The 24,688-nt window shown below is 46.3% G+C and overlaps 1 protein-coding gene across 1 annotated transcript in view; it reads left to right on the top strand.

The window, feature by feature from the left end:
- The window catches only part of cadm2b (cell adhesion molecule 2b), a 204,160-nt gene extending 179,704 nt beyond the window's left edge, over nt 1-24,456 (top strand). Inside the window, exons 8-9 of the mRNA XM_064985407.1 lie at nt 22,603-22,725; nt 23,515-24,456. Coding sequence (XP_064841479.1) covers nt 22,603-22,725; nt 23,515-23,630 — 239 coding nt within the window. The 3' untranslated portion in view covers nt 23,631-24,456. The remainder of the gene's footprint in view (nt 1-22,602; nt 22,726-23,514) is intronic.
- The last annotated feature ends 232 nt before the right edge of the window (nt 24,457-24,688 follow it).

Consider the following 24,688-nt stretch of genomic DNA (forward strand, 5'->3'; position numbering starts at 1 on the left):
AGAGGTTGAGGAAAGATGCTCAGATTTGTAATATATTTATATCTCGCTCTGCTTTTTCAGAATCAGCACGTTTTCCATTGGTTCACTCCAGACCCTGTTGTCAATGGAGCCAGGAGAGCCTTTTTCTGTGAAGAAAGAGACAGTACTTGTGTCCCAATTTGGCACCCTATTCCCTCTTTGGTGCACTATTTTTTTGACCAGGGACCATAGGGCATTAGTCAAATGTAGTGCACTATATAGGGAATAGGGTTGCATTTGGGCCACATTCAGTGAATGGATTTTCTCTTCACTCGCATGGTAACCAGTAAAATCCATAAATCCAAAGCCTTTTTCAAACACATATTTCTGTCAGGTCTTCCCACAACAACTTGACAGGACATTCTACAGAGAAAACTGTGGAATGCAAAATATGCTATGCAATATTTCCGCAAACCCCAGTTCTTATTTAAGACCTCATTATGTCTGCAATTATTTTGTGTGTGTGTGTGTGTGTGTGTGTGTGTGTGTGTGTGTGTGTGTGTGTGTGTGTGTGTGTGTGTGTGTGTGTGTGTGTGTGTGTGTGTGTGTGTGTGTGTGTGTGTGTGTGTGTGTGTGTGTGTGTGTGTGTGTGTGTGTGTCCATGCACAAATGTGCGTGTCCATGCCAAATGAGGGCACATGCAACATAATCCCTCAAAGATGGATCAAACGCTTTTCGAGAAGCTGGCCTCACTTCGCCGTGTTCTGCTGTTTATAAAGTGGGAGTTAGAGAAGCTTCCCTTCACCGTGTTCTGCTGTTCATAAAGTAGAGCTGGCCTCACTTCGCCGTGTTCTGCTGTTTATAAAGTAGAGAGTTAGAGAAGCTGGCCTCCCTTCACCGTGTTCTGCTGTTTATAAAGTAGAGAGTTAGAAAGCTGACCTCCCTTCACCGTGTTCTGCTGTTTATAAAGTAGAGAGTTAGAGAAGCTGACCTCCCTTCACCGTGTTCTGCTGTTTATAAAGTAGAGAGTTAGAGAGGCTGGCCTCCCTTCACCGTGTTCTGCTGTTTATAAAGTAGAGTGTTAGAGAAGCTGACCTCCCTTCGCTGTGTTCTGCTGTTTATAAAGTAGAGAGTTAGAGAAGCTGGCCTCCTTCACCGTGTTCTGCTGTTTATAAAGTAGAGAGTTAGAGAAGCTGACCTCCCTTCACCGTGTTCTGCTGTTTATAAAGTAGAGAGTTAGAGAAGCTGGCCTCCCTTCATCGTGTTCTGCTGTTTATAAAGTAGAGAGTTAGGGAAGCTGGCCTCCCTTCACCGTGTTCTGCTCTTTATAAAGTATAGAGTTAGAGAAGCTGACCTCCCTTCACCGTGTTCTGCTGTTTATAAAGTAGAGAGTTAGAGAAGCTGGCCTCCCTTCACCGTGTTCTGCTGTTTATAAAGTAGAGAGTTAGAGAAGCTGGCCTCCCTTCACCGTGTTCTGCTGTTTATAAAGTAGAGAGTTAGAGAAGCTGGCCTCCCTTCACCGTGTTCTGCTGTTTATAAAGTAGAGAGTTAGAGAAGCTGACCTCCCTTCACCGTGTTCTGCTGTTTATAAAGTAGAGCGTTAGAGAAGCTGGCCTCCCTTCGCCGTGTTCTGCTGCTTGGAAAGGGTTTATGCATTCAGAATCCCACAGTTGGATTCACAATACAACAGAAGCTCTAGTTAAATACATGTTGATGTTGTTTTTCCACTATGGAAATAGGAAGGAGAGTTGACCTAATGAGACATAGTTGTCATGCTGTAAGAGCAGGGGCCGTATATATCAACTGTCTCGGTGTAGAAATGCTGATTTAGGATCTGTTTTGCCTTTAAGGTCACAATTATTATTATTTTCTTTAGATTTAACCTTTATTGAACTTGGCAAGTCAGTTAAGAACAAATTCTTTATTTACTATGACGGCCCTACCCCCAGCCAGACCCGGACGACGCTGGGCAAACTGTACGCTGCCCTAAGGGACTCCCAATCACAGCCGGATGTGATGCAGCCTGGATTCGAACTGGGGACTGTAGTGACACCTCTTGCACTGAGATGCAGTGCCTTAGACCGCTGCACCACTCGCCACAATAGCATGACATGGACAGGGGTGGGGGGAGCAGATCCTAGATCAGCACTCTTACGCTTGATACATTGAGCCCCAGGACGCGACCTTTAGAGCCAGAAAGCATGGCTGTACTCTAGCTGCATACAGCTGGTTTACATTCATATCCATTTGATGAGTGTGAAAAACAAGTACTACTGCTGTCTGATTAAGACAAAATACAATAAAAAAAGTAAAATAAAATAAAATAAAATACAATAAAGAACCAGAATTGCAGAATATCCTCTTCACTTAAGTTTGCTTATCAAGTCATGTAACTTGGTTGGTGATTGAGTACTCCTTCACCCTGTCCATTTCACATCAAAAGTGTAGAGGGAAATAGAGAGTGATCAGGTCTAATGTCACCAGAGAGCTGATATCCAGACAGCTGATACCCAGACAGCTGATACCCAGACAGCTGATACCCAGACAGCTGATATCCAGACAGCTGATATCCAGACAGCTGATACCCAGACAGTTGATATCCAGAGAGCTGATATCCAGACAGCTGATACCCAGACAGCTGATACCCAGACAGCTGATACCCAGACAGCTGATACCCAGACAGCTGATACCCAGACAGCTGATACCCAGACAGCTGATACCCAGACAGCTGATACCCAGACAGCTGATACCCAGACAGCTGATACCCAGACAGCTGATACCCAGACAGCTGATACCCAGACAGCTGATACCCAGACAGCTGATACCCAGACAGTTGATACCCAGACAGTTGATACCCAGACAGCTGATACCCAGACAGCTGATACCCAGACAGCTGATACCCAGACAGCTGATACCCAGACAGCTGATACCCAGACAGCTGATACCCAGACAGCTGATACCCAGACAGCTGATACCCAGACAGTTGATACCCAGACAGCTGATACCCAGACAGCTGATACCCAGACAGCTGACACCCAGACAGCTGATACCCAGACAGCTGATACCCAGACAGTTGATACCCAGACAGTTGATACCCAGACAGCTGATACCCAGACAGCTGATACCCAGACAGCTGATACCCAGACAGCTGATACCCAGACAGCTGATATCCAGACAGTTGATACCCAGACAGTTGATACCCAGACAGCTGATACCCAGACAGCTGATACCCAGACAGTTGATACCCAGACAGCTGATACCCAGACAGCTGATACCCAGACAGCTGATACCCAGACAGCTGATACCCAGACAGTTGATATCCAGACAGCTGATACCCAGACAGCTGATACCCAGACAGCTGACACCCAGACAGCTATACCCAGACAGCTGATACCCAGACAGCTGATACCCAGACAGCTGATACCCAGACAGCTGATACCCAGACAGCTGATACCCAGACAGCTGATACCCAGACAGCTGATACCCAGACAGCTGATACCCAGACAGCTGATACCCAGACAGCTGATACCCAGACAGCTGATACCCAGACAGCTGATACCCAGACAGCTGATACCCAGACAGATACCCAGACAGCTGATACCCAGACAGCTGATACCCAGACAGCTGATACCCAGACAGTTACCCAGACAGCTGATACCCAGACAGCTGATACCCAGACAGCTGATACCCAGACAGCTGATACCCAGACAGCTGATACCCAGACAGCTGATACCCAGACAGCTGATACCCAGACAGCTGATACCTAGACAGCTGATACCCAGACAGCTGATACCCAGACAGCTGACACCCAGACAGCTGACACCCAGACAGCTGATACCCAGACAGCTGATACCCAGACAGTTGACCCAGCAGTGATACCCAGACAGCTGATACCCAGACAGCTGATACCCAGACAGCTGATACCCAGACAGCTGATACCCAGACAGCTGATATCCAGACAGTTGATACCCAGACAGTTGATACCCAGACAGCTGATACCCAGACAGCTGATACCCAGACAGTTGATACCCAGACAGCTGATACCCAGACAGCTGATACCCAGACAGCTGATACCCAGACAGCTGATACCCAGACAGCTGATACCCAGACAGCTGATACCCAGACAGCTGATACCCAGACAGCTGGTTTAATAGACCCTCTGTGGAACAGGTTCTACATGGAACTAAAAAGGGTTTACCTGGTAACCAAAATGGTTCTACCTGGAACCAGATGGGTTCTACCTGGAACCAGATGGGTTCTACCTGGGCACCAAAAAAGGGTTCCTCAAATGGTTCTCCTATGTGGACAGCCGAAGAACCCTTTTAGGTTCTCGATAGCACCTTTTTGTTTCTAAGAGTCTACAATCTCTACTCCTATTTTAAGAGCAGTCTGCCACAGCCTCCTACCCCATAACAGAGAGGAGACTTTCAATAGCTCGTGGTTGATTGTCATCGTTGTCATCCTGACTGTCACTGTGTGTGTCACTGGGCCCTGTACTGCTGTCACTGTGTGTGTCACTGGGCCCTGTACTGCTGTCACTGTGTGTGTCACTGGGCCCTGTACTGCTGTCACTGTGACGTGTCACTGGGCCCTGTACTGCTGGTCACTGTGAGTCGTCACCAAAGAACTCCTGAAGTGAGCATCGTTTCCACTGTGTTGCTTCTTCTGGTTCTGTCAGTCGTCACTCAGCTGTCTGTCCGTCCGTCTGTCTGTCTGTGTCGACAGTCAAAGAGCATGGCTTTGTCTGTCCGCCGTCTGTCTGTCTGTGTGCTCCATGGTAACTTTGTCTGTCCGTCTGTCTGTCTGTGTCGACAGTCTAAGAGCATGGTAACCCCTCTCTCTGTCTGTCCGTCCGTCTGTCTGTCTGTGTCGACAGTCTAAGAGCATGGTAACCCCTCTCTCTGTCTGTCCGTCCGTCTGTCTGTCTGTGTCGACAGTCTAAGAGCATGGTAACCCCTCTCTCTGTCTGTCCGTCCGTCTGTCTGTCTGTGTCGACAGTCTAAGAGCATGGTAACCCCTCTCTCTGTCTGTCCGTCCGTCTGTCTGTCTGTGTCGACAGTCTAAGAGCACGGTAACCCCAGACCCCCCCCCCCCCCCTCCATGCCTCATTCTATGAGTTCATCTTTATGTGGTCTGATATGATGTTGTTCTCCCCTCGTCTTCCCTTCCTTCCTTGCCTCTGCGTCTCTGTCTGCAACCATGGCAACAGCCAAAGACTTACCAGAGCACCCCACAGGTAAATATCCCGCTGCTAGCCGGCTGTCAGGTCATAATTGCAATCAGGATGTGAGGTCATATATGTGAGGTCATACATGTGAGGTGGTACATGTACAGCACTTTGTGACATTGGCTGATGTAAAAAAAGAAAAAAGGCTTGATGAATAAATTTGATTGATATATTGATTGATTGATTGATTGATTGATGTGAGGTCACACACGCCACACGCCACAGCCAGTGTCCCAAATGGGACCCTGTTCCCTACACAATATAGGGCTCTACTTGTGTCCAGAGCCCTATAAGGTTGCCATTTCAGATTTGCCCATAGCCTTCCTATCACACAGCATGAGTCTAACCACCACCTCGCATGGAGCTGAGTCAGTCCCCTCCAGATGAGTCTAACCACCACCTCGCATGGAGCTGAGTGAGTCCTCTCTCATCACCTCGCATGGAGCTGAATCAGTGCTCTCTCATCACCTCGCATGGAGCTGAGTCAGTCTGCTTCACATGAGTCGAACCATCACCTCGCATGGAGCTATGGTAGTGCTCTCCCATCACCTCGCATGGAGTTGAGTCAGTGCTCTCTCATCACCTCGCATGGAGCTGAGTCAGTCCTCTCCCATCACCTCGTATGGAGCTGAGTCAGTCCTCTCTCATCACCTCGCATGGAGCTGAGTCAGTCCTCTCCCATCACCTCGTTTGGAGCTGAGTCAGTCCTCTCCCATCACCTCGTATGGAGCTGAGTCAGTCCTCTCCCATCACCTCGTATGGAGCTGAGTCAGTCCTCTCCCATCACCTCGTATGGAGCTGAGTCAGTCCTCTCCCATCACCTCGTATGGAGCTGAGTCAGTCCTCTCCCATCACCTCGCATGGAGCTGAGTCAGTCCTCTCTCATCACATCGCATGGAGCTGAGTCAGTCTGAGTCAGTCCTCTCCACATGAGTCTAACCATCACCTCGTATGGAGCTGAGTCAGTCCGCTCCCATCACCTCGTATGGAGCTGAGTCAGTCTGAGTCAGTCCTCTCCACATGAGTCTAACCATCACCTCGTATGGAGCTGAGTCAGTCCTCTCCCATCACCTCGTATGGAGCTGAGTCAGTCCTCTCCCATCACCTTGCATGGAGCTGACTCAGTCCTCTCTCATCACCTCGCATGGAGCTGAGTCAGTCTGCTTCACATGAGTCGAACCATCACCTCGCATGGAGCTGAGTCAGTCCTCTCCCATCACCTCGTATGGAGCTGAGTCAGTCCTCTCCCATCACCTCGCATGGAGCTGTGTCAGTCCGCTCCACATGAGTCTAACCATCGCTTGGCATGGAGCTGAGTCAGTCCTCTCCCATCACCTCGCATGGAGCTGAGTCAGTCCGCTCCACATGAGTCTAATCATCGCTTGGCATGGAGCTGAGTCAGTCCCCTCCAGATGAGTCTAACCATGATGGAGCTGAGTCAGTCCTCTCCCATCACCTCGCCTGGAGCTGAGTCAGTCCGCTTCACATGAGTCGAACCATCACCTCGTATGGAGCTGAGTCAGTCCTCTCCCATCACCTCGTATGGAGCTGAGTCAGTCCTCTCCCATCACCTCGTATGGAGCTGAGTCAGTCCTCTCCCATCACCTCGTATGGAGCTGAGTCAGTCCTCTCCCATCACCTCGCATGGAGCTGAGTCAGTCCTCTCCCATCACCTCGCTGGGAGCTGAGTCAGTCCTCTCCCATCACCACGCTGGGAGCTGAGTCAGTCCTCTCCCATCACCTCGCATGGAGCTGAGTCAGTCCTCTCCCATCTCCTCCCTGGGAGCTGAGTCAGTCCTCTCCCATCTCCTCCCTGGGAGCTGAGTCAGTCCTCTCCACATGAGTCTAACCATCACCTCGCATGGAGCCGAGTCAGTCCTCTCCCATCACCTCGCATGGAGCTGAGTCAGTCCTCTCCCATCACCTCGCATGGAGCTGAGTCAGTCCTCTCCCATCACCTTGCATGGAGTTGAGTCAGTCCTCTCATCACCTCGCATGGAGCTGAGTCAGTCCTCTCCCAACTCCTTGCATGGAGCTGAGTCAGTCCTCTCCCATCACCTTGCATGGAGCTGAGTCAGTCCTCTCCCATCACCATCGTATGGAGCTGAGTGTCCTCTCCCATCACCTCGATGGAGCTGAGTCAGTCCTCTCCCATCACCTCGCCTGGAGCTGAGTCAGTCCTCTCCATCACCTCGCATGGAGCTGAGTCAGTCCTCTCCCTTCGCCTCGCATGGAGCTGAGTCAGTCCCTCCCATCACCTCGTATGGAGCTGAGTCAGTCCTCTCCCATCACCTCGTATGGAGCTGAGTCAGTCCTCTCCATCACCTCGCATGGAGCTGAGTCAGTCCTCTCCCATCACCTCGCATGGAGCTGAGTCAGTCCTCTCCCATCACCTCGTATGGAGCTGAGTCAGTCCTCTCCCATCACCTCGCATGGAGCTGAGTCAGCCCATCACCTTGTATGGAGCTGAGTCAGTCCTCTCCCACCACCTCGTATGGAGCTGAGTCAGTCCTCTCCCACCACCTCGCCTTGGAGCTGAGTCAGTCCTCTCCCACACCTCGTATGGAGCTGAGTCAGTCCTCTCCCATCACCTCGCATGGAGCTGAGTCAGTCCTCTCCCATCACCTCGTATGGAGCTGAGTCAGCCCTCTCCCATCACCTTGTATGGAGCTGAGTCAGTCCTCTCCCACCACCTCGTATGGAGCTGAGTCAGTCCTCTCCCATCACCTCGTATGGAGCTGAGTCAGTCCTCTCCCATCACCTCGCATGGAGCTGAGTCAGTCCTCTCCCATCACCTCGTATGGAGCTGAGTCAGTCCTCTCCCATCACCTCGTATGGAGCTGAGTCAGTCCTCTCCCACCACCTCGTATGGAGCTGAGTCAGTCCTCTCCCACCACCTCGTATGGAGCTGAGTCAGTCCTCTCCCATCACCTCTCATGGAGCTGAGTCAGTCCTCTCCCATCACCTCGTATGGAGCTGAGTCAGTCCTCTCCCATCACCTCGTATGGAGCTGAGTCAGTCCTCTCCCACCACCTCGTATGGAGCTGAGTCAGTCCTCTCCCATCACCTCGCATGGAGCTGAGTCAGTCCTCTCCCACCACCTCGTATGGAGCTGAGTCAGTCCTCTCCCATCACCTCGTATGGAGCTGAGTCAGTCCTCTCCCATCACCTCGCATGGAGCTGAGTCAGTCCTCTCCCACCACCTCGTATGGAGCTGAGTCAGTCCTCTCCCACACCTCGATGGAGCTAGTCAGTCCTCTCCCATCACCTCGCATGGAGCTGAGTCAGTCCTCTCCCATCACCTCGTATGGAGCTGAGTCAGCCCTCTCCCATCACCTTGCATGGAGCTGAGTCAGTCCTCTCCCACCACCTCGTATGGAGCTGAGTCAGTCCTCTCCCACCACCTCGTATGGAGCTGAGTCCTCTCCCATCACCTCGCATGGAGCTGAGTCAGTCCTCTCCCATCACCTCGTATGGAGCTGAGTCAGTCCTCTCCCATCACCTTGCATGGAGCTGAGTCAGTCCTCTCCCACCACCTCGCATGGAGCTGAGTCAGTCCTCTCCCACCACCTTGTATGGAGCTGAGTCAGTCCTCTCCCATCACCTTGCATGGAGCTGAGTCAGTCCTCTCCCATCACCTCGTATGGAGCTGAGTCAGTCCTCTCCCATCACCTCGTATGGAGCTGAGTCAGTCCTCTCCCATCACCTCTCCCATCACCTCGCATGGAGCTGAGTCAGTCCTCTCCCATCACCTCGTATGGAGCTGAGTCAGTCCTCTCCCACCACCTCGTATGGAGCTGAGTCAGTCCTCTCCCACCACCTCGTATGGAGCTGAGTCAGTCCTCTCCCATCACCTCGCATGGAGCTGAGTCAGTCCTCTCCCATCACCTCGTATGGAGCTGAGTCAGCCCTCTCCCATCACCTTGTATGGAGCTGAGTCAGTCCTCTCCCACCACCTCGTATGGAGCTGAGTCAGTCCTCTCCCACCACCTCGTATGGAGCTGAGTCAGTCCTCTCCCATCACCTCGCATGGAGCTGAGTCAGTCCTCTCCCACCACCTCGTATGGAGCTGAGTCAGTCCTCTCCCATCACCTCGCATGGAGCTGAGTCAGTCCTCTCCCACCACCTCGCATGGAGCTGAGTCAGTCCTCTCCCACCACCTCGTATGGAGCTGAGTCAGTCCTCCCAGTCCTCAGTCCCCCACACCTCGCATGGAGCTGAGTCACCTCGTATGGAGCTGAGTCAGTCCTCTCCCATCACCTCGCATGGAGCTGAGTCAGTCCTCTCCCATCACCTCGTATGGAGCTGAGTCAGCCCTCTCCCATCACCTCGTATGGAGCTGAGTCAGTCCTCTCCCACCACCTCGTATGGAGCTGAGTCAGTCCTCCCCATCACCTCGCATGGAGCTGAGTCAGTCCTCTCCCACCACCTCGTATGGAGCTGAGTCAGTCCTCTCCCATCACCTCGCATGGAGCTGAGTCAGTCCTCTCCCACCACCTCGTATGGAGCTGAGTCAGTCCTCTCCCACCACCTCGTATGGAGCTGAGTCAGTCCTCTCCCATCACCTCGTATGGAGCTGAGTCAGTCCTCTCCCATCACCTCGCATGGAGCTGAGTCAGTCCTCTCCCACCACCTCGTATGGAGCTGAGTCAGTCCTCTCCCATCACCTCGCATGGAGCTGAGTCAGTCCTCTCCCACCACCTCGTATGGAGCTGAGTCAGTCCTCTCCCACCACCTCGTATGGAGCTGAGTCAGTCCTCTCCCATCACCTCGCATGGAGCTGAGTCAGTCCTCTCCCATCACCTCGTATGGAGCTGAGTCAGCCCTCTCCCATCACCTCGTATGGAGCTGAGTCAGTCCTCTCCCACCACCTCGTATGGAGCTGAGTCAGTCCTCTCCCATCACCTCGCATGGAGCTGAGTCAGTCCTCTCCCACCACCTCGTATGGAGCTGAGTCAGTCCTCTCCCACCACCTCGTATGGAGCTGAGTCAGTCCTCTCCCATCACCTCGTATGGAGCTGAGTCAGTCCTCTCCCACCACCTCGTATGGAGCTGAGTCAGTCCTCTCCCATCACCTCGCATGGAGCTGAGTCAGTCCTCTCCCACCACCTCGTATGGAGCTGAGTCAGTCCTCTCCCACCACCTCGTATGGAGCTGAGTCAGTCTGAGTCAGTCCTCTCCCATCACCTCGCATGGAGCTGAGTCAGTCCGCTCCACACGCGATACCGAGCTAGGCTCTCTGCCACTGTATTACTCAGTCTCTAACACAACAGGCACAATGAACATTGGCCCTGGCCCACACTCTATTGGCCCTGGCCCACACTCTATTACGAACCCTAAGAACATCTTCTTTGTGTCTTCAACAGTCACATGCATATTTATTTTTTAAAGCTGGCATCATCTTGAAATTGCATGATGGTCTATCTTGTGTGCTTTCCGCCTGTATACGAGTCCTTCAGAATCCTTACCATTTACCGACTCCTCTTCATGGTCCTTCCAGACCATTCTGATCCGTGAGAAAAAAGGGTTGTTGGGAAGTTTTATACAATACTGATCCGTCTGTAGGTTCATCTCATTATAGAACTGCATGAGAGAGAGAAAAAAGGCATCTTGCAAAACCACTGAAATTTATGGTCAATGATCATAGACCGAGACCGACAATCACATCTTAGAAATCTTTCACAATACGATAAAGATTATGAGCTCCATAGCTCTTTTCTCAATTTGCACCCTATTCCCTATATGTAGTACATTACTTTTAGAGGGCTCTGGTTAAAACTAGTGCACTAAATAGTAAATGGGGTTTCCTGTTGGGTAGGAAACCATGATACTGCATGTTGGAATAGTGCTCATGTATTTTATTTTTATTTTTAGGTTTAGCTATGAATGGAGGATGTTGGATGAATGTTATGACTGTAGAAATTAATATCTTACATGAGTTCCCGGTTGAGGTCAGGGCTGGTCCTTGCTGATCCTTGCTGGTCCTTGTTGTACTCGGCAAGACAAAAAAAATAGGCAGCAAAATAATGTATTTCCGGGAGTGGAAATTAATATAAATTTAGGTTCTGAATGAAAGGTGAAAATGTGTATTTTCCAGATGTTGAAATCAGGCACATTTTGGGCTGTTGAAGTTGAAAAGTTATAATTTATAGACGTCTATGTTTGTGCCAAATCAGGACTGGTCCAGACCGGACAAAATTTGAACCCTATGATCGGTTCAGATTTGGTCTGGACCTGACCAAAAACCAATGTCCGTGGACGTGGAAACTGCACCAAAAAATGACGTCAGCGCCGGGGGGCCGTGATTACTGATGCAGTAAAAAATGAATAATGAAGTTAGCTTTATGTGACATATTTTTTTAGTACAAACTCATTACACCTCTTTGGAGCCCACAGTGTTGCCTGAAATTGAATTTTATCATTGCCCATCTATGTGTTAAGCATTCCGTTTGTAAAATACCAACCAAAAAAACAGGTACAAAAGACGTCGTTTCGTGCTCACTGGGGTGTAGCCTACTATGTCAGCCCGCAATGGAGTTGTATTAATGCCCATCTATGTGGTAAGCCCATCATTTGTAAAAACAGGCTGTTGCATTGGCTTTATTAGTCCTGATTCTAATCATTTTGGCTGTTTAAGCTCTGAATATAAACTACCCGACTTTATCAGGAGTTATCGTGAGCCTATTTGCAGTGTGTTTACACAGCGGGAAATGCAGACGCATTTTCTTTTCCGCTATGTTCAGCTTGTCAAAAATTGGACGGATACAAACTTGAAACCACTGATTATAACAATGGGGGGAAACTCCTGGACAACAGTTGTTTTTGTCCATTCCATATTGTCCATTTCACTTTGACCTGTTCTGTTTTTTTTTTAGGATATGTTGTTTGTTCACATGACAACGCATTTTTGTTATTTGATTGGGCGCTATTTAGGTTTGGCTATGTGATCGGTGAAACCTGTACAAAGTGTCCGTCTCATTAAGTTGTCATCCATTTTATCTCCAGCCTGTAGACTACAGAAAAAAGCCACATACTCTCTCTTCCCTATCCTATATATGCTTCGTGATTTATGTTAGATCATTTTGGGGGACAGAACGTTGGTGGTGCGCCGTAGCGATGCATCTCTCCAACAGGCACTCTGGAGAGGCATGCTGGGAATGGACAACCAAATGTATTTGATTTGACAAAGTGGGCACTGCTTATCACACGGTGGAATCAATGCTCACCTAAAAAGCCCTTATGCCACTGGTTGAGATAAATTGTCATTGTTTTTGGGGTAGAATTATGTGAGGTGTTATGTGTTGTTGGAGATGCGTCTTGGTCAGTTTAGCTCAGAACATTCTAATCCTGCCCAATGAGCGGGGCCCGGCCGGCCGGCCGTGGCTGGTGTCTTAATCGTTTAATGGAGCACCTAATTGGCTGTTTAGTGGGAGAATTCAGTCATTGATTGGTTTCTACCCCAGCGAGTCTCTGTGTTTGCATTCCAAATGGCACTCTATATTCCCCATATAGTGCACAACATTATACTACAGCCCTATTCCCTATATAGTGCACTACTTTATACTACAGCCCTATTCCCTATATAGTGCACTACTTTATACTACAGCCCTATTCCCTATATACATTTCAGCAGAGCGCTGTTGGGGAACAGGGTGCCATTTGGGATGGGCGTGTAGATACAGTGCCTTCGGGGAAGTATTCAGACCCCTTGACTTTTTCCACATTTTGTTACGTTAAAGCCTTATTCTGAAATAGATTAAATAAATAATAAAGCAATCTACACACTGTACCCCATGACGACAAATCAAAAACAGGTTTTTAGAAAATTTTGCAAAGTTAAAAAACTAAAAATACCTTATTTACATAAGTATTCAGACCCTTTGCTATGAGACTCGACATTGCGCTCAGGTGCATCCTGTTTCCATTGATCATCCTTGAGATGTTTCTACAACTTGATTGGAGTCCACCTGTGGTAAATTCAATTGATTGGACATGATTTGGAAAGGCACACATGTCAGAGCAAATACCAAGCCGTGAGGTTGATGGAATCGTCCCCAGATCGCCGAGACAGGATTGTGTCGAGGCACAGATCTGGGGAAGGGAACCAAAACATTTCTGCAGCATTGAAGATCCCCAAGAACACAGTGGCCTCCATCATTCTTAAGTGGAAGAAATGTGGAACCACCAAGACTCTTCCTAGAGCAGGCCGCTCGGCCAAACTGAGCAATCAGGGGAAAAGGGCCTTGGTCAGGGAGGTGACCAAGAATCCGATGGTCACTCTGACAGAGCTCCAGATTTCCTCTGTGGACATGGGGAGAACCTTCCAGAAAGAAATTAAAGGAGAGCGGCACACTCTAGGAGCTCAGATGCAATAATTGAATAAGTTAATATCCAACGTTTCGACAGACAAGCTGTCTTCATCAGGGGTATAATGACAAACACTGTGGGGTGACTAGTTTATATAGTGTCAAAGGACACACACACAAGTGTCTGTAATCATGGCAGGGTGTGGCCTGATATCATTGGTTAATTCTCATATTTTAAAATAGCATACAAAAAAACATAAATGGATAGTGTATGGCTACGTAGGCCAACAAGCATTTACAAAATCACAAGAACAGCTTCAGATCAAAGTCTAAGTTGAGACCTGAAGGGTTTTTAAATTGAAGATCCAGGCACACTCTCGTTTTAACAATAAATTGTCGAGGTCACCGCCTCTCCTAGAACTTTCCGGAAGGACATCCATCTCAACAGCACTCCACCAATCAGGCCTTTATGGGAGTGGCCAGATGGAAGCCACTCCTCAGTAAAAGGCACATGACAGCCTGCTTGGAGTTTGCCTAATGGCACCTAAAGACTCTCAGACGATGAGAAACAAGATTCTCTGGTCGGATGAAACCAAGATTGAACTCTTTGGCCTGAATGCCAAGTGTATCATCTGGAGGAAACCTGGCACCATCCCTACGGTGAAGCATGGAGTTGGCAGCATCATGCTGTGGGGATGTTATTCAGCGGCAGGGACTGGGAAACTAGTGAGGATCGGGGCAAAGATGAACGGAGCAAAGTACAGAGAGATCCTTGATGAAAATCTGCTCCAAAGAGCTCAGAACCTCAGACAGGGTGAAGGTTCACCTTCCAACAGGACAACGACCCAAAGCACACAGCCAAGACAGTGTAGGAGTGGCTTCGGGACAAGTCTCTGAATGTCCTTGAGTGGCCCAATCGATCATCTCTGAAGAGACCTGAAAATATCTGTGCTGCGACGCTCCCCATCCAACCTGACAGACCTTGAGAGGGACCTGCAGAGAAGAGTGGGAGAAACTCCCCCAAATACAGGTGTGCCAAGCTTGTAGCGTCTTACCCAATAAGACTCGAGGCTGTAATCACTGCCAAAGATGCTTCAACAAAGTACTGAGTAAAGTTTCTGAATACTTATGTAAATATATTATTTCAGTTTTTTATTTCATTTTTTTTTGCAAAAATTTCTAAAAACCCGTTTTTGCTTTGTCATTATGGGTTATTGCGTTTAGATTGATCATGAAATAAAACAATTGAATCCATTTTACAATAAAAGCTGTAACGTCACAAAATGTAGAAAAAGTCAAGGGGTCTGAATACTTTACGAATGCTCTGTATGTGTTGCCTTTCTCTACCAGGTCCGGTCTATGGTCTTTAAGAATATAAAGTGAAGTATGGACAACTGGTTTTTAGCCAGAACGACCTACAAGGGGAGGAGCCTACCTTCCAAGTGCACCAACCTTGTGATGTCATAAGAGAACGTGTCCTCTGGAAATATACACTTCTCTAGCTACCTCCACTCACTTCAACACAGTTGCCCCGCGTTCCAAATGGTACCCTGTTTCCTTTAAAGTGCACTAATTTTCCACCAGGGCCCATAGGGAATAGGGTCCCATTTGGGATTCAGACATGATAGTTTAATGAACTCAGACACCTCTCTCTCAATTTTTGGCTGTGCCTCTGTAATGTGTGTAAATTTCTGTTTAAATATTTATATTGTCACCCTAACCTTGTCGCTCTTCATAGAGAAGGAAGAGAATCCACGTGTGCAGCAATCTGAGGTCACGTTAGCCTGCCTCCCAAATGGAGCCTATTCCCTATATAGTGCACTACTTTTGACCAGAGCCCTGTGGACCCTGGTCCAAAGTAGTGCACTACCTAGGGAACACGATCTCATTTGAGATTCAGCCGTAGTTTTTATTGTTGTCCTTTGTTGTGCCTTTGGCAATGACGCACATGCATTAAACAACAGATAGCTGAAGCTTTTATCTAGGTGACAACAATAAACACACTCTACCAAACACTTCCTGTTCCTGACAGAGAGACAGACAGGTTTAATACACTACACTGCATCCCTGGGGTTTGTCCCAAATGGCACCCTAGAGACACTGACTGTACAAAACATTAGGAACTCTTTCCAGGACATAGACTGATCAGGTGAATCCAGGTGAAAGATATGATCCCTTATTGATGTCACTTGTTAAATCCACTTCGATCAGTGTAGATTAATGGGAGGAGACAGGTTAAATAAGAATTTTTAAACCTTGAGACAATTGAGACATGGATTGTGTCTGTGTGCCACTCAGAGGGTGTAAGTGCATTTGAACGGGGGTATGGTAGTAGGTGCCACCGGTTTGTGTCAAGAACTGCAACGCTGCTGGGTTTTTCACACTCAACAGTTTCCCGTGTGTATCAAGAATGGTTCACCACCCAAAGGACATCCAGCCAACTTCACACAACTGAGAATAGGAGAATATGGGATTAGGGGAATAGGAGAATATGGGATTAGGGGAATAGGAGAATATGGGATTAGGGGAATAGGAGAATATGGGATTAGGGGAATAGGAGAATATGGGATTAGGGGAATAGGAGAATATGGGATTAGGGGAATGGGATAATAGGGGATTAGGAGAATAGGGGAATAGGAGAATATGGGATTAGGGGAATGGGATAATAGGGGAATAAGATAATAGGAGAATAGGGGAATAAAGTGATATGGGATTAGGGCAATAGATTAATAGGGGAATAGATTAATAGGGGAATATGATAATAGGAGAATATATTAATAGGGGGATAGATTAATAGGGGAATAGATTAATAGGGGAATAGATTAATAGGGGAATATGATAATAGGGGAATAGATTAATAGGGGAATAGATTAATAGGGGAATAGATTAATAGGGGAATATGATAATAGGAGAATATATTAATAGGGGGATAGATTAATAGGGGAATAGATTAATAGGGGAATATGATAATAGGGGAATATGATAATAGGGGAATAGGTTAATAGGGGAATAGGTTAATAGGGGAATAGATTAATAGGGGAATAGATTAATAGGGGAATAGATTAATAGGGAATAGATTAATAGGGGATAGATTAACAGGGAATAGATTAACAGGGGAATAGATTAATAGGGGGATAGATTAATAGGGGGATAGATTAATAGGGGGATAGATTAACAGGGGGATAGATTAATAGGGGAATAGATTAATAGGGGAATAGATTAATAGGGGGATAGATTAATAGGGGAATAGATTAATAGGGGGATAGATTAATATGGGAATAGATTAATAGGGGAATAGATTAATAGGGAATAGATTAACAGGGGAATAGATTAATAGGGGGATAGATTAATAGGGGAATAGATTAATAGGGGAATAGATTAATAGGGGAATAGATTAACAGGGGAATAGATTAACAGGGGGATAGATTAATAGGGGAATAGATTAATAGGGGAATAGATTAACAGGGGAATAGATTAATAGGGGGATAGATTAATAGGGGGATAGATTAACAGGGCAATAGATTAATAGGGGAATAGATTAATAGGGGATAGATTAATAGGGGGATAGATTAATAGGGGAATAGATTAATAGGGGGATAGATTAATAGGGGAATAGATTAATAGGGGAATAGATTAATAGGGGAATAGATTAATAGGGGAATAGATTAATAGGGGAATAGATTAATAGGGGGATAGATTAATAGGGGGATAGATTAACAGGGGAATAGATTAATAGGGGAATAGATTAATAGGGGGATAGATTAATAGGGTAATAGATTAATAGGGGAATAGATTAATAGGGGGATAGATTAACAGGGGGATAGATTAATAGGGGGATAGATTAATAGGGGAATAGATTAATAGGGGGATAGATTAATAGGGTAATAGATTAATAGGGGGATAGATTAATAGGGGAATAGATTAATAGGGGGATAGATTAATAGGGAAATAGATTAATAGGGGGATAGATTAATAGGGTAATAGATTAATAGGGGATAGATTAATAGGGGGATAGATTAATAGGGGGATAGATTAATAGGGGATAGATTAACAGGGAATAGATTAATATGGGAATAGATTAATAGGGGATAGATTAATAGGGGAATAGATTAATAGGGGGATAGATTAATAGGGAAATAGATTAATAGGGGATAGATTAACAGGGAATAGATTAATAGGGGAATAGATTAATAGGGGGATAGATTAATAGGGGGATAGATTAATAGGGAAATAGATTAATAGGGGGATAGATTAATAGGGGGATAGATTAATAGTGGAATAGATTAATAGTGGAATAGATTAATAGGGGAATAGATTAATAGGGGAATATGATAATAGGGGAATAGATTAATAGGGGAATATGATAATAGGGGAATAGATTAAAAGGGGAATAGATTAATAGGGGAATAGATTAATAGGGGAATAGATTAATAGGGGGATAGGGTACCACTTGGGAGGCAGACAATGAGCTCGGCTGGTAGTTCCATCATGGTGGCCCCATTCTGTGTGAATCCAGATCAAGATGATGAATTATACAGTACGTCTTGCATAGAATTACATCCATATGGAGATTGTTTTCCATATGAAGCTTGGCGGGTAAAAACACACGTTACATTTCTAGGTGTTAATAATGAGTAATGTTCTAGGTGTTAATAATGAGGAATGTACTAGGTGTTAATAATGAGTAATGTTCTAGGTGTTAATAATGAGGAATGTACTAGGTGTTAATAATGAGGAATGTTCTAGGTGTTAATAATGAGGAATGTTCTAGGTGTTCATAGTGAGGAATGTTCTAGGTGTTAATAATGAGGAATGTTCTAGGTGTTAATAATGAGGAATGTTCTAGGTGTTAATAATGAGGAATGTTCTAGGTGTTAATAGTGAGGAATGTTCTAGGTGTTCATAATGAGGAATGTTCTAGGTGTTCATAATGAGGAATGTTCTAGGTGTTCATAATGAGGAATGTTCTAGGTGTTCATAATGAGGAATGTTCTAGGTGTTAATAATGAGGAATGTTCTAGGTGTTAATAATGAGGAATGTTCTAGGTGTTCATAATGAGGAATGTTCTAGGTGTTAATAATGAGGAATGTTCTAGGTGTTAATAATGAGGAATGTTCTAGGTGTTAATAATGAGGAATGTTCTAGGTGTTAATAATGAGGAATGTTCTAGGTGTTCATAATGAGGAATGTTCTAGGTGTTAATAATGAGGAATGTTCTAGGTGTTAATAATGAGGAATGTTCCAGGTGTTAATAATGAGGAATGTTCTAGGTGTTAATAATGAGGAATGTTCTAGGTGTTAATAATGAGGAATGTTCTAGGTGTTAATAATGAGGAATGTTCTAGGTGTTAATAATGAGGAATGTTCTAGGTGTTCATAATGAGGAATGTTCTAGGTGTTAATAATGAAGATTGTTCTAGGTGTTCATAATGAGTGTTCTAGGTGTTCATAATGAGGAATGTTCTAGGTGTTCATAATGAGGAATGTTCTAGGTGTTCATAATGAGGAATGTTCTAGGTGTTCATAATGAGGAATGTTCTAGGTGTTCATAATGAGGAATGTTCTAGGTGTTCATAATGAGGAATGTTCTAGGTGTTCATAATGAGGAATGTTCTAGGTGTTCATAATGAGGAATGTTCTAGGTGTTCATAATGAGGAATGTTCTAGGTGTTCATAATGAGGAATGTTCTAGGTGTTAATAATGAGGAATGTTCTAGGTGTTCATAATGAGGAATGTTCTAGGTGTTCATAATGAGGAATGTTCTAGGTGTTAATAATGAGGAATGTTCTAGGTGTTAATAATGAGGAATGTTCTAGGTGTTAATAATGAGGAATGTTCTAGGTGTTAATAATGGGGAATGTTCTAGGTGTTAATAATGGGGAATGTTCTAGGTGTTAATAATGAGGAATGTTCTAGGTGTTAATAATGAGGAATGTTCTAGGTGTTAATAATGAGGAATGTTCTAGGTGTTAATAATGAGGAATGTTCTAGGTGTTAATAATGAGGAATGTTCTAGGTGTTAATAATGAGGAATGTTCTAGGTGTTAATAATGAGGAATGTTCTAGGTGTTAATAATGAGGAATGTTCTAGGTGTTAATAATGAGGAATGTTCTAGGTGTTAATAATGAGGAATGTTCTAGGTGTTAATAGTGAGGAATGTTCTAGGTGTTAATAGTGAGGAATGTTCTAGGTGTTAATAGTGAGGAATGTTCTAGGTGTTAATAATGAGGAATGTTCTAGGTGTTAATAATGAGGAATGTTCTAGGTGTTAATAATGAGGAATGTTCTAGGTGTTAATAATGAGGAATGTTCTAGGTGTTAATAATGAGGAATGTTCTAGGTGTTAATAATGAGGAATGTTCTAGGTGTTAATAATGAGGAATGTACTAGGTGTTTATAATGAGGAATGTTCTAGGTGTTAATAATGAGGAATGTTCTATGTGTTAATAATGAGGAATGTTCTAGGTGTTAATAATGAGGAATGTTCTAGGTGTTAATAATGAGGAATGTTCTAGGTGTTAATAATGAGGAATGTTCTAGGTGTTAATAATGAGGAATGTACTAGGTGTTAATAATGAGGAATGTACTAGGTGGAACAGAAATAGGAATACCCAACACCCCTCCCTCTATCTCCGCCTCTCCCTTACCCTCGCTCTCTATCTCCGCCTCTCCCTTACCCTCGCTCTCTATCTCCCCCTCTCCCTTACCCTCGCTCTCTATCTCCCCATCTCCCTTACCCTCGCTCTCTATCTCCCCCTCTCCCTTACCCTCGCTCTCTATCTCCCCCTCTCCCTTACCCTCGCTCTCTCTCTCCCCCTCTCCCTTACCCTGACCCTCTCTGTCTCTATCTCCCCCTCTCCCTTACCCTTACCCTCACTCTCTATCTCCCCCTCTCCCTTACCCTCCTCTCTCTCTCCCTTACCCTTACCCTCGCTCTCTCTCTCCCCCTCTCCCTTACCCTTTCCCTCGCTCTCTCTCTCTCTCCCCCTCTCCCTTACCCTTACCCTCGTTCTCTCTCTCCCCCTCTCCCTTACCCTTACCCTCGCTCTCTCTCTCCCCCTCTCCCTTACCCTTACCCTCGCTCTCTCTCTCTCTCCCCCTTACCCTTACCCTCGCTCTCTCTCTCCCCTCTCCCTTACCCTTACCCTCGCTCTCTCTCTCCCCCTCTCCCTTACCCTCGCTCTCTCTCTCTCCCCTCTCCCTTACACTTACCCTCGCTCTCTCTCTCTCTCCCCCTCTCCCTTACCCTTACCCTCGCTCTCTCTCTCCCCCTCACCCTTACCATCTCTTTCTCGCTCTCTTCCCATCTCTCTTACACTCTCGCCCTCTCGCTCTCTCGTTCTCTCTCTCTCTCTCTCTCTCTCTCTCTCTCTCTCTCTCTCTCAGGGTGACTTTGCGTAGCTGAGCAGTGGGCTCTGCCATTCATCACCATGAGCTAATGAGAGCAGAGCACAGAAGTAGCACATAAAGTCATGTCAGACCGACCGCTCACAGTTTACAGCAGGACACACACACACACAGCGACAGGGGGGGCCCAGCTCAGGTAGGGTGGTAAACCGGTTTCAGGATGCCCTCTGACCCCCCAGTCAGCCTCAGGTTAAACCGAAGCCGTTTCAGACCAAAGACCTTCAGCGCCACAGATTCTGAGCAAGACAGGGACAGTGGTTTGGGCCTGTTATGGCTGCGTTGGGATAGCGGGCATAGCCAACAGCTACAGTAGACCAACCGCTGGTAGATTAGGATCAAATCCCAAATGGAATCTATAGTTCTATAGGTCACTGCTTTTCAGAAGTAGTGGATTTGATAAGGAACAGGCCTTTTGGGGATGTATACAAAGTTGAATTCCTCCCTCACACAATGTCCTGGTTTTTTTTTTCAGGCCCAAACTCAACCTCGTTAAAAGTGCTGCTGCTAAATAATTCAAGAAGAAGAATCTATCCTGGAAGATTGTTTTTGCTATGACAGTTTTGTTCATGTTGTTTAATAAGAAACACTTTGATGTTTTCATTGTTTCTATTGATGACCCACTGCATGAAACTCACCTGTTGTCTCTCCTCTTCCCATTCTTCTCTCCCTCCTTTTTCCAACTCTATCCCCCTCCTTATCTCTCTCCTTTCTTCCCCTCCTCCTCTCTCTCTCTCTTCCCCTCCTCTCTCTCTCTCTCCTTTCTTTCTCTCTCTCTCTATCTTTCTCTCTCTCCTTTATTTTCTCTCTCTCTCTCTCTCTCTCTCCTTTCTCTTTCTCTCTCTCTCTCTCTCTCTCTCTCTCTTTTCTCTCTCTCTCTTTCTCTCTCTCTTTTCTCTCTCTCTCTCTCCTTTTCTCTCTCTCTCTCCTTTCTCTTTTTTTCTCTCTCTCTCTTCCTCTCTCTCCTTTTCTCTCTTCTCTCTCTCTCTCTCTTTCTCTTTCTCTTTCTCTCTCTCTCTCCCTCTCTCTCCTCCTCTCTCTCCCCCTCTCTCTCTCCTCCTCTCTCTCTCTCCCTCCCTCTCTCTCTCTCTCTCCTCCTCTCTCTCCTCTCTCTCTCTCTCACTCTCCTTTCTCGCTCTCCTTTCTCTCTCTCTCTCTCTCTCCCTCCCTCCCTCTCTCTCTCTCTCTCTCTCTCTCTCCTTTCTCTTTTCTCTCTCTCTCTCTTCTCTCTCTCCTTTCTCTCTCTCTCTCTCTCTCACCTTTCTCTCTCTCTCTCTCCTCTCTCTTTCTCTTCTCTCTTCTCTCTCTCTCTTTCTCTCTCTCCTTTCTCTCTCTCCTTTCTCTCTCTCTCTCTCTCTTTCTCTTTCTCTCTCTCTCTCTCTTTCTCTTTCTCTCTCTCTTTCTCTCTCTCTCTCTCTCTCTCTCTCTCTCTCTCTCTCTCTCTCTCCTCCTCTCTCCCTCCTCTCCCCCTCTCTCTCCCCCTCTCCTCTCTCTCTCCTCCTCTCTCTCCCTCCCTCTCTCTCTCTCTCTCTCTCCTCTCTCTCCTCCCTCTCTCTCTCTCTCACTCTCCTTTCTCGCTCTCCTTTCTCTCTCTCTCTCCTCCCTCCCTCCCTCTCTCTCTCTCTCTCCTCCTCTCTCTCCTCCTCCTCTCTCTCTCTCTCCCTCTCTCCCTCCCTCTCCCTTTCCCTCTCCCTCTCTCTCCAGATCCCAATGCACCAGGACAGCAGGACCCTGACCATGCATTAATTGGAGGTGTTGTGGCTGTGGTTGTGTTCATCACCTTGTGTTTGATCATAGCTCTAGGGAGGTATCTGGCTAGGCATAAAGGTAAGGACGTCATTTACTTCTCCTAAAGTCCCACAATATTTTAGTAAAATTATGTGAACATTTACAATAAATTGTCAAAAATGTCCACATACTGTAAATAAGCATTAAACCGTTTTCAATGAAGATAAAATGCCAGAAACATGGAAAACATGACCCAAACATCTGTGTGTCTGTGGGTGTGTGTGTGGGTGTGTGTCTGTGGGTGTGTCTGTGTGTGCGTGTGTGTGTGGATGTGTGGGTGTGTGTGTGTGTCTGTGGGTGTGTGGGTGCGTGTGTGTGTCTGTGGATGTGTCTGTGGATGTGTCTGTGTGTGTGTGTCTGTGGGTGGGTGTTTGTGTCTGTTTGTGTGTGTGTGTGTCTGTGTGTGTGTGTCTGTGTGTGTGTGTGTGTGTGTGTGTGTGTGGGTTTGTGTTTGTGTGTGTGTGTGTGTGTGGGTGTGTGGGTGTGTGGGTGTGTGTGTCTGTGGGTGTGTGTGTCTGTGGGTGTGTGTGTCTGTGTGTGTCTGTGTGTGTGTGTGTGTGTGTGTGTGTGTGTGTGTGTGTGTGTGTGTGTGTGTGTGTGTGTGTGTGTGTGTGTGTGTGTGTGTGTGTGTGTGTGTGTGTGTGTGTGTGTGTGTGTGTGTGTGTGTGTGTCTGTGGGTGTGTGTGTGTGTGTCTGTGGGTGTGTGTGTGTGTGTGTCTGTGGGTGTGTGTCTGTGGGTGTTTGTGTGTGTGTGTGTGTGTGTGTCTGTGGGTGTGGGTGTTTGTGTCTGTGGGTGTGTGGGGGTTGTGTGTGTGGGTGTGTGAACAGGGACGTACCTAACACACGAGGCTAAAGGATCCGAGGATGCCCCTGACGCAGACACAGCCATCATCAACGCAGAGGGGAACCACGCAGCAGAGGAGAAGAAAGAGTACTTCATTTAGAGCTGTTCTTTCCATTTCGTTCCATCTCTTTTCCTTTATGTTTCCACCTCTGTTGTTTCTGTTTGATTTGTTTCTTTCACCAGAGGCAGGGGCGGACTAGGACCAGATATCGGCCCGGGCATTTCAAACACATCAGCCCATTTGTTTCTTTCACCAGAGGTCGGGGCGGACTAGGACCAGATATCGGCCCGGGCATTTCAAACACATCAGCCCATTTGTTTCCTTGAGGCACCAACTGTTAAGCAAATTATTATTTTTTAATTCTGGCCCACTGGCATTTGCCAGAATTGCCCTCTGTCCGGTCCATCTCTGCCAGTCGACCAACACAGTCTGCAGTTGGCTCAGTGCTGCTGAGGCAGGAACCAGTTCTTTGTCCCTAGCGCCTCTCCCAAAAGAGAAAGCTCAAGTTTGGTTTTACTGGTCGGTTTTAACAAGCAAATCGATAAAAATGCTGCCTTGTTTTGTACTGCAAATGTACTCCGCTACTTGTACCCAGTGTTTTAAAAAGAGCAGATCCTGTTTCATTCACGTTTTAGCATCTTTTTCAGAATCTTTGTTTGTTGTCATGTTTTATCGGACATTTCCTAAATATACAGACCGTTCTCAATCTCTTTCAACTCTTAGTTTGTTTGTTTGTTGTTGTTGTTTTTTTGGGGGGGGTGATTTTGTGTCCCCTACTCCCCTCACCATCCCTATTATATACCTTTTGCAGATATTTCCATTAGGAAGCGGAAAGAAATGTGCTTCATCTGAGTCCGGAAAACATTGGCTATGCCGATAATTATGCTTTCAGAGAAGAATATGTGAAATGCATCGATATGAACGACATGTGAAGGGCTTTATTGCAACTGTAAAAATGGTATTGGGTATGAGAGGCACACAATTAGGCTCTCATGTTGTGGAAAACGATGGAAGTACAATAAACTGAATAGTTCTGACACACAAAAAAAAACATTAAAAAAAAAAAACATTAAAAAAAAAGTTTAATTTAAAAAAAAAAATGAAGCACAATCCGTATGCTTGTTTATGTTTGAATGTGGATATTATATGATGATATG

Source organism: Oncorhynchus masou, chromosome 13 (assembly GCF_036934945.1).
Source record: "Oncorhynchus masou masou isolate Uvic2021 chromosome 13, UVic_Omas_1.1, whole genome shotgun sequence".
Taxonomy (NCBI): Eukaryota; Metazoa; Chordata; class Actinopteri; order Salmoniformes; family Salmonidae; genus Oncorhynchus; species Oncorhynchus masou.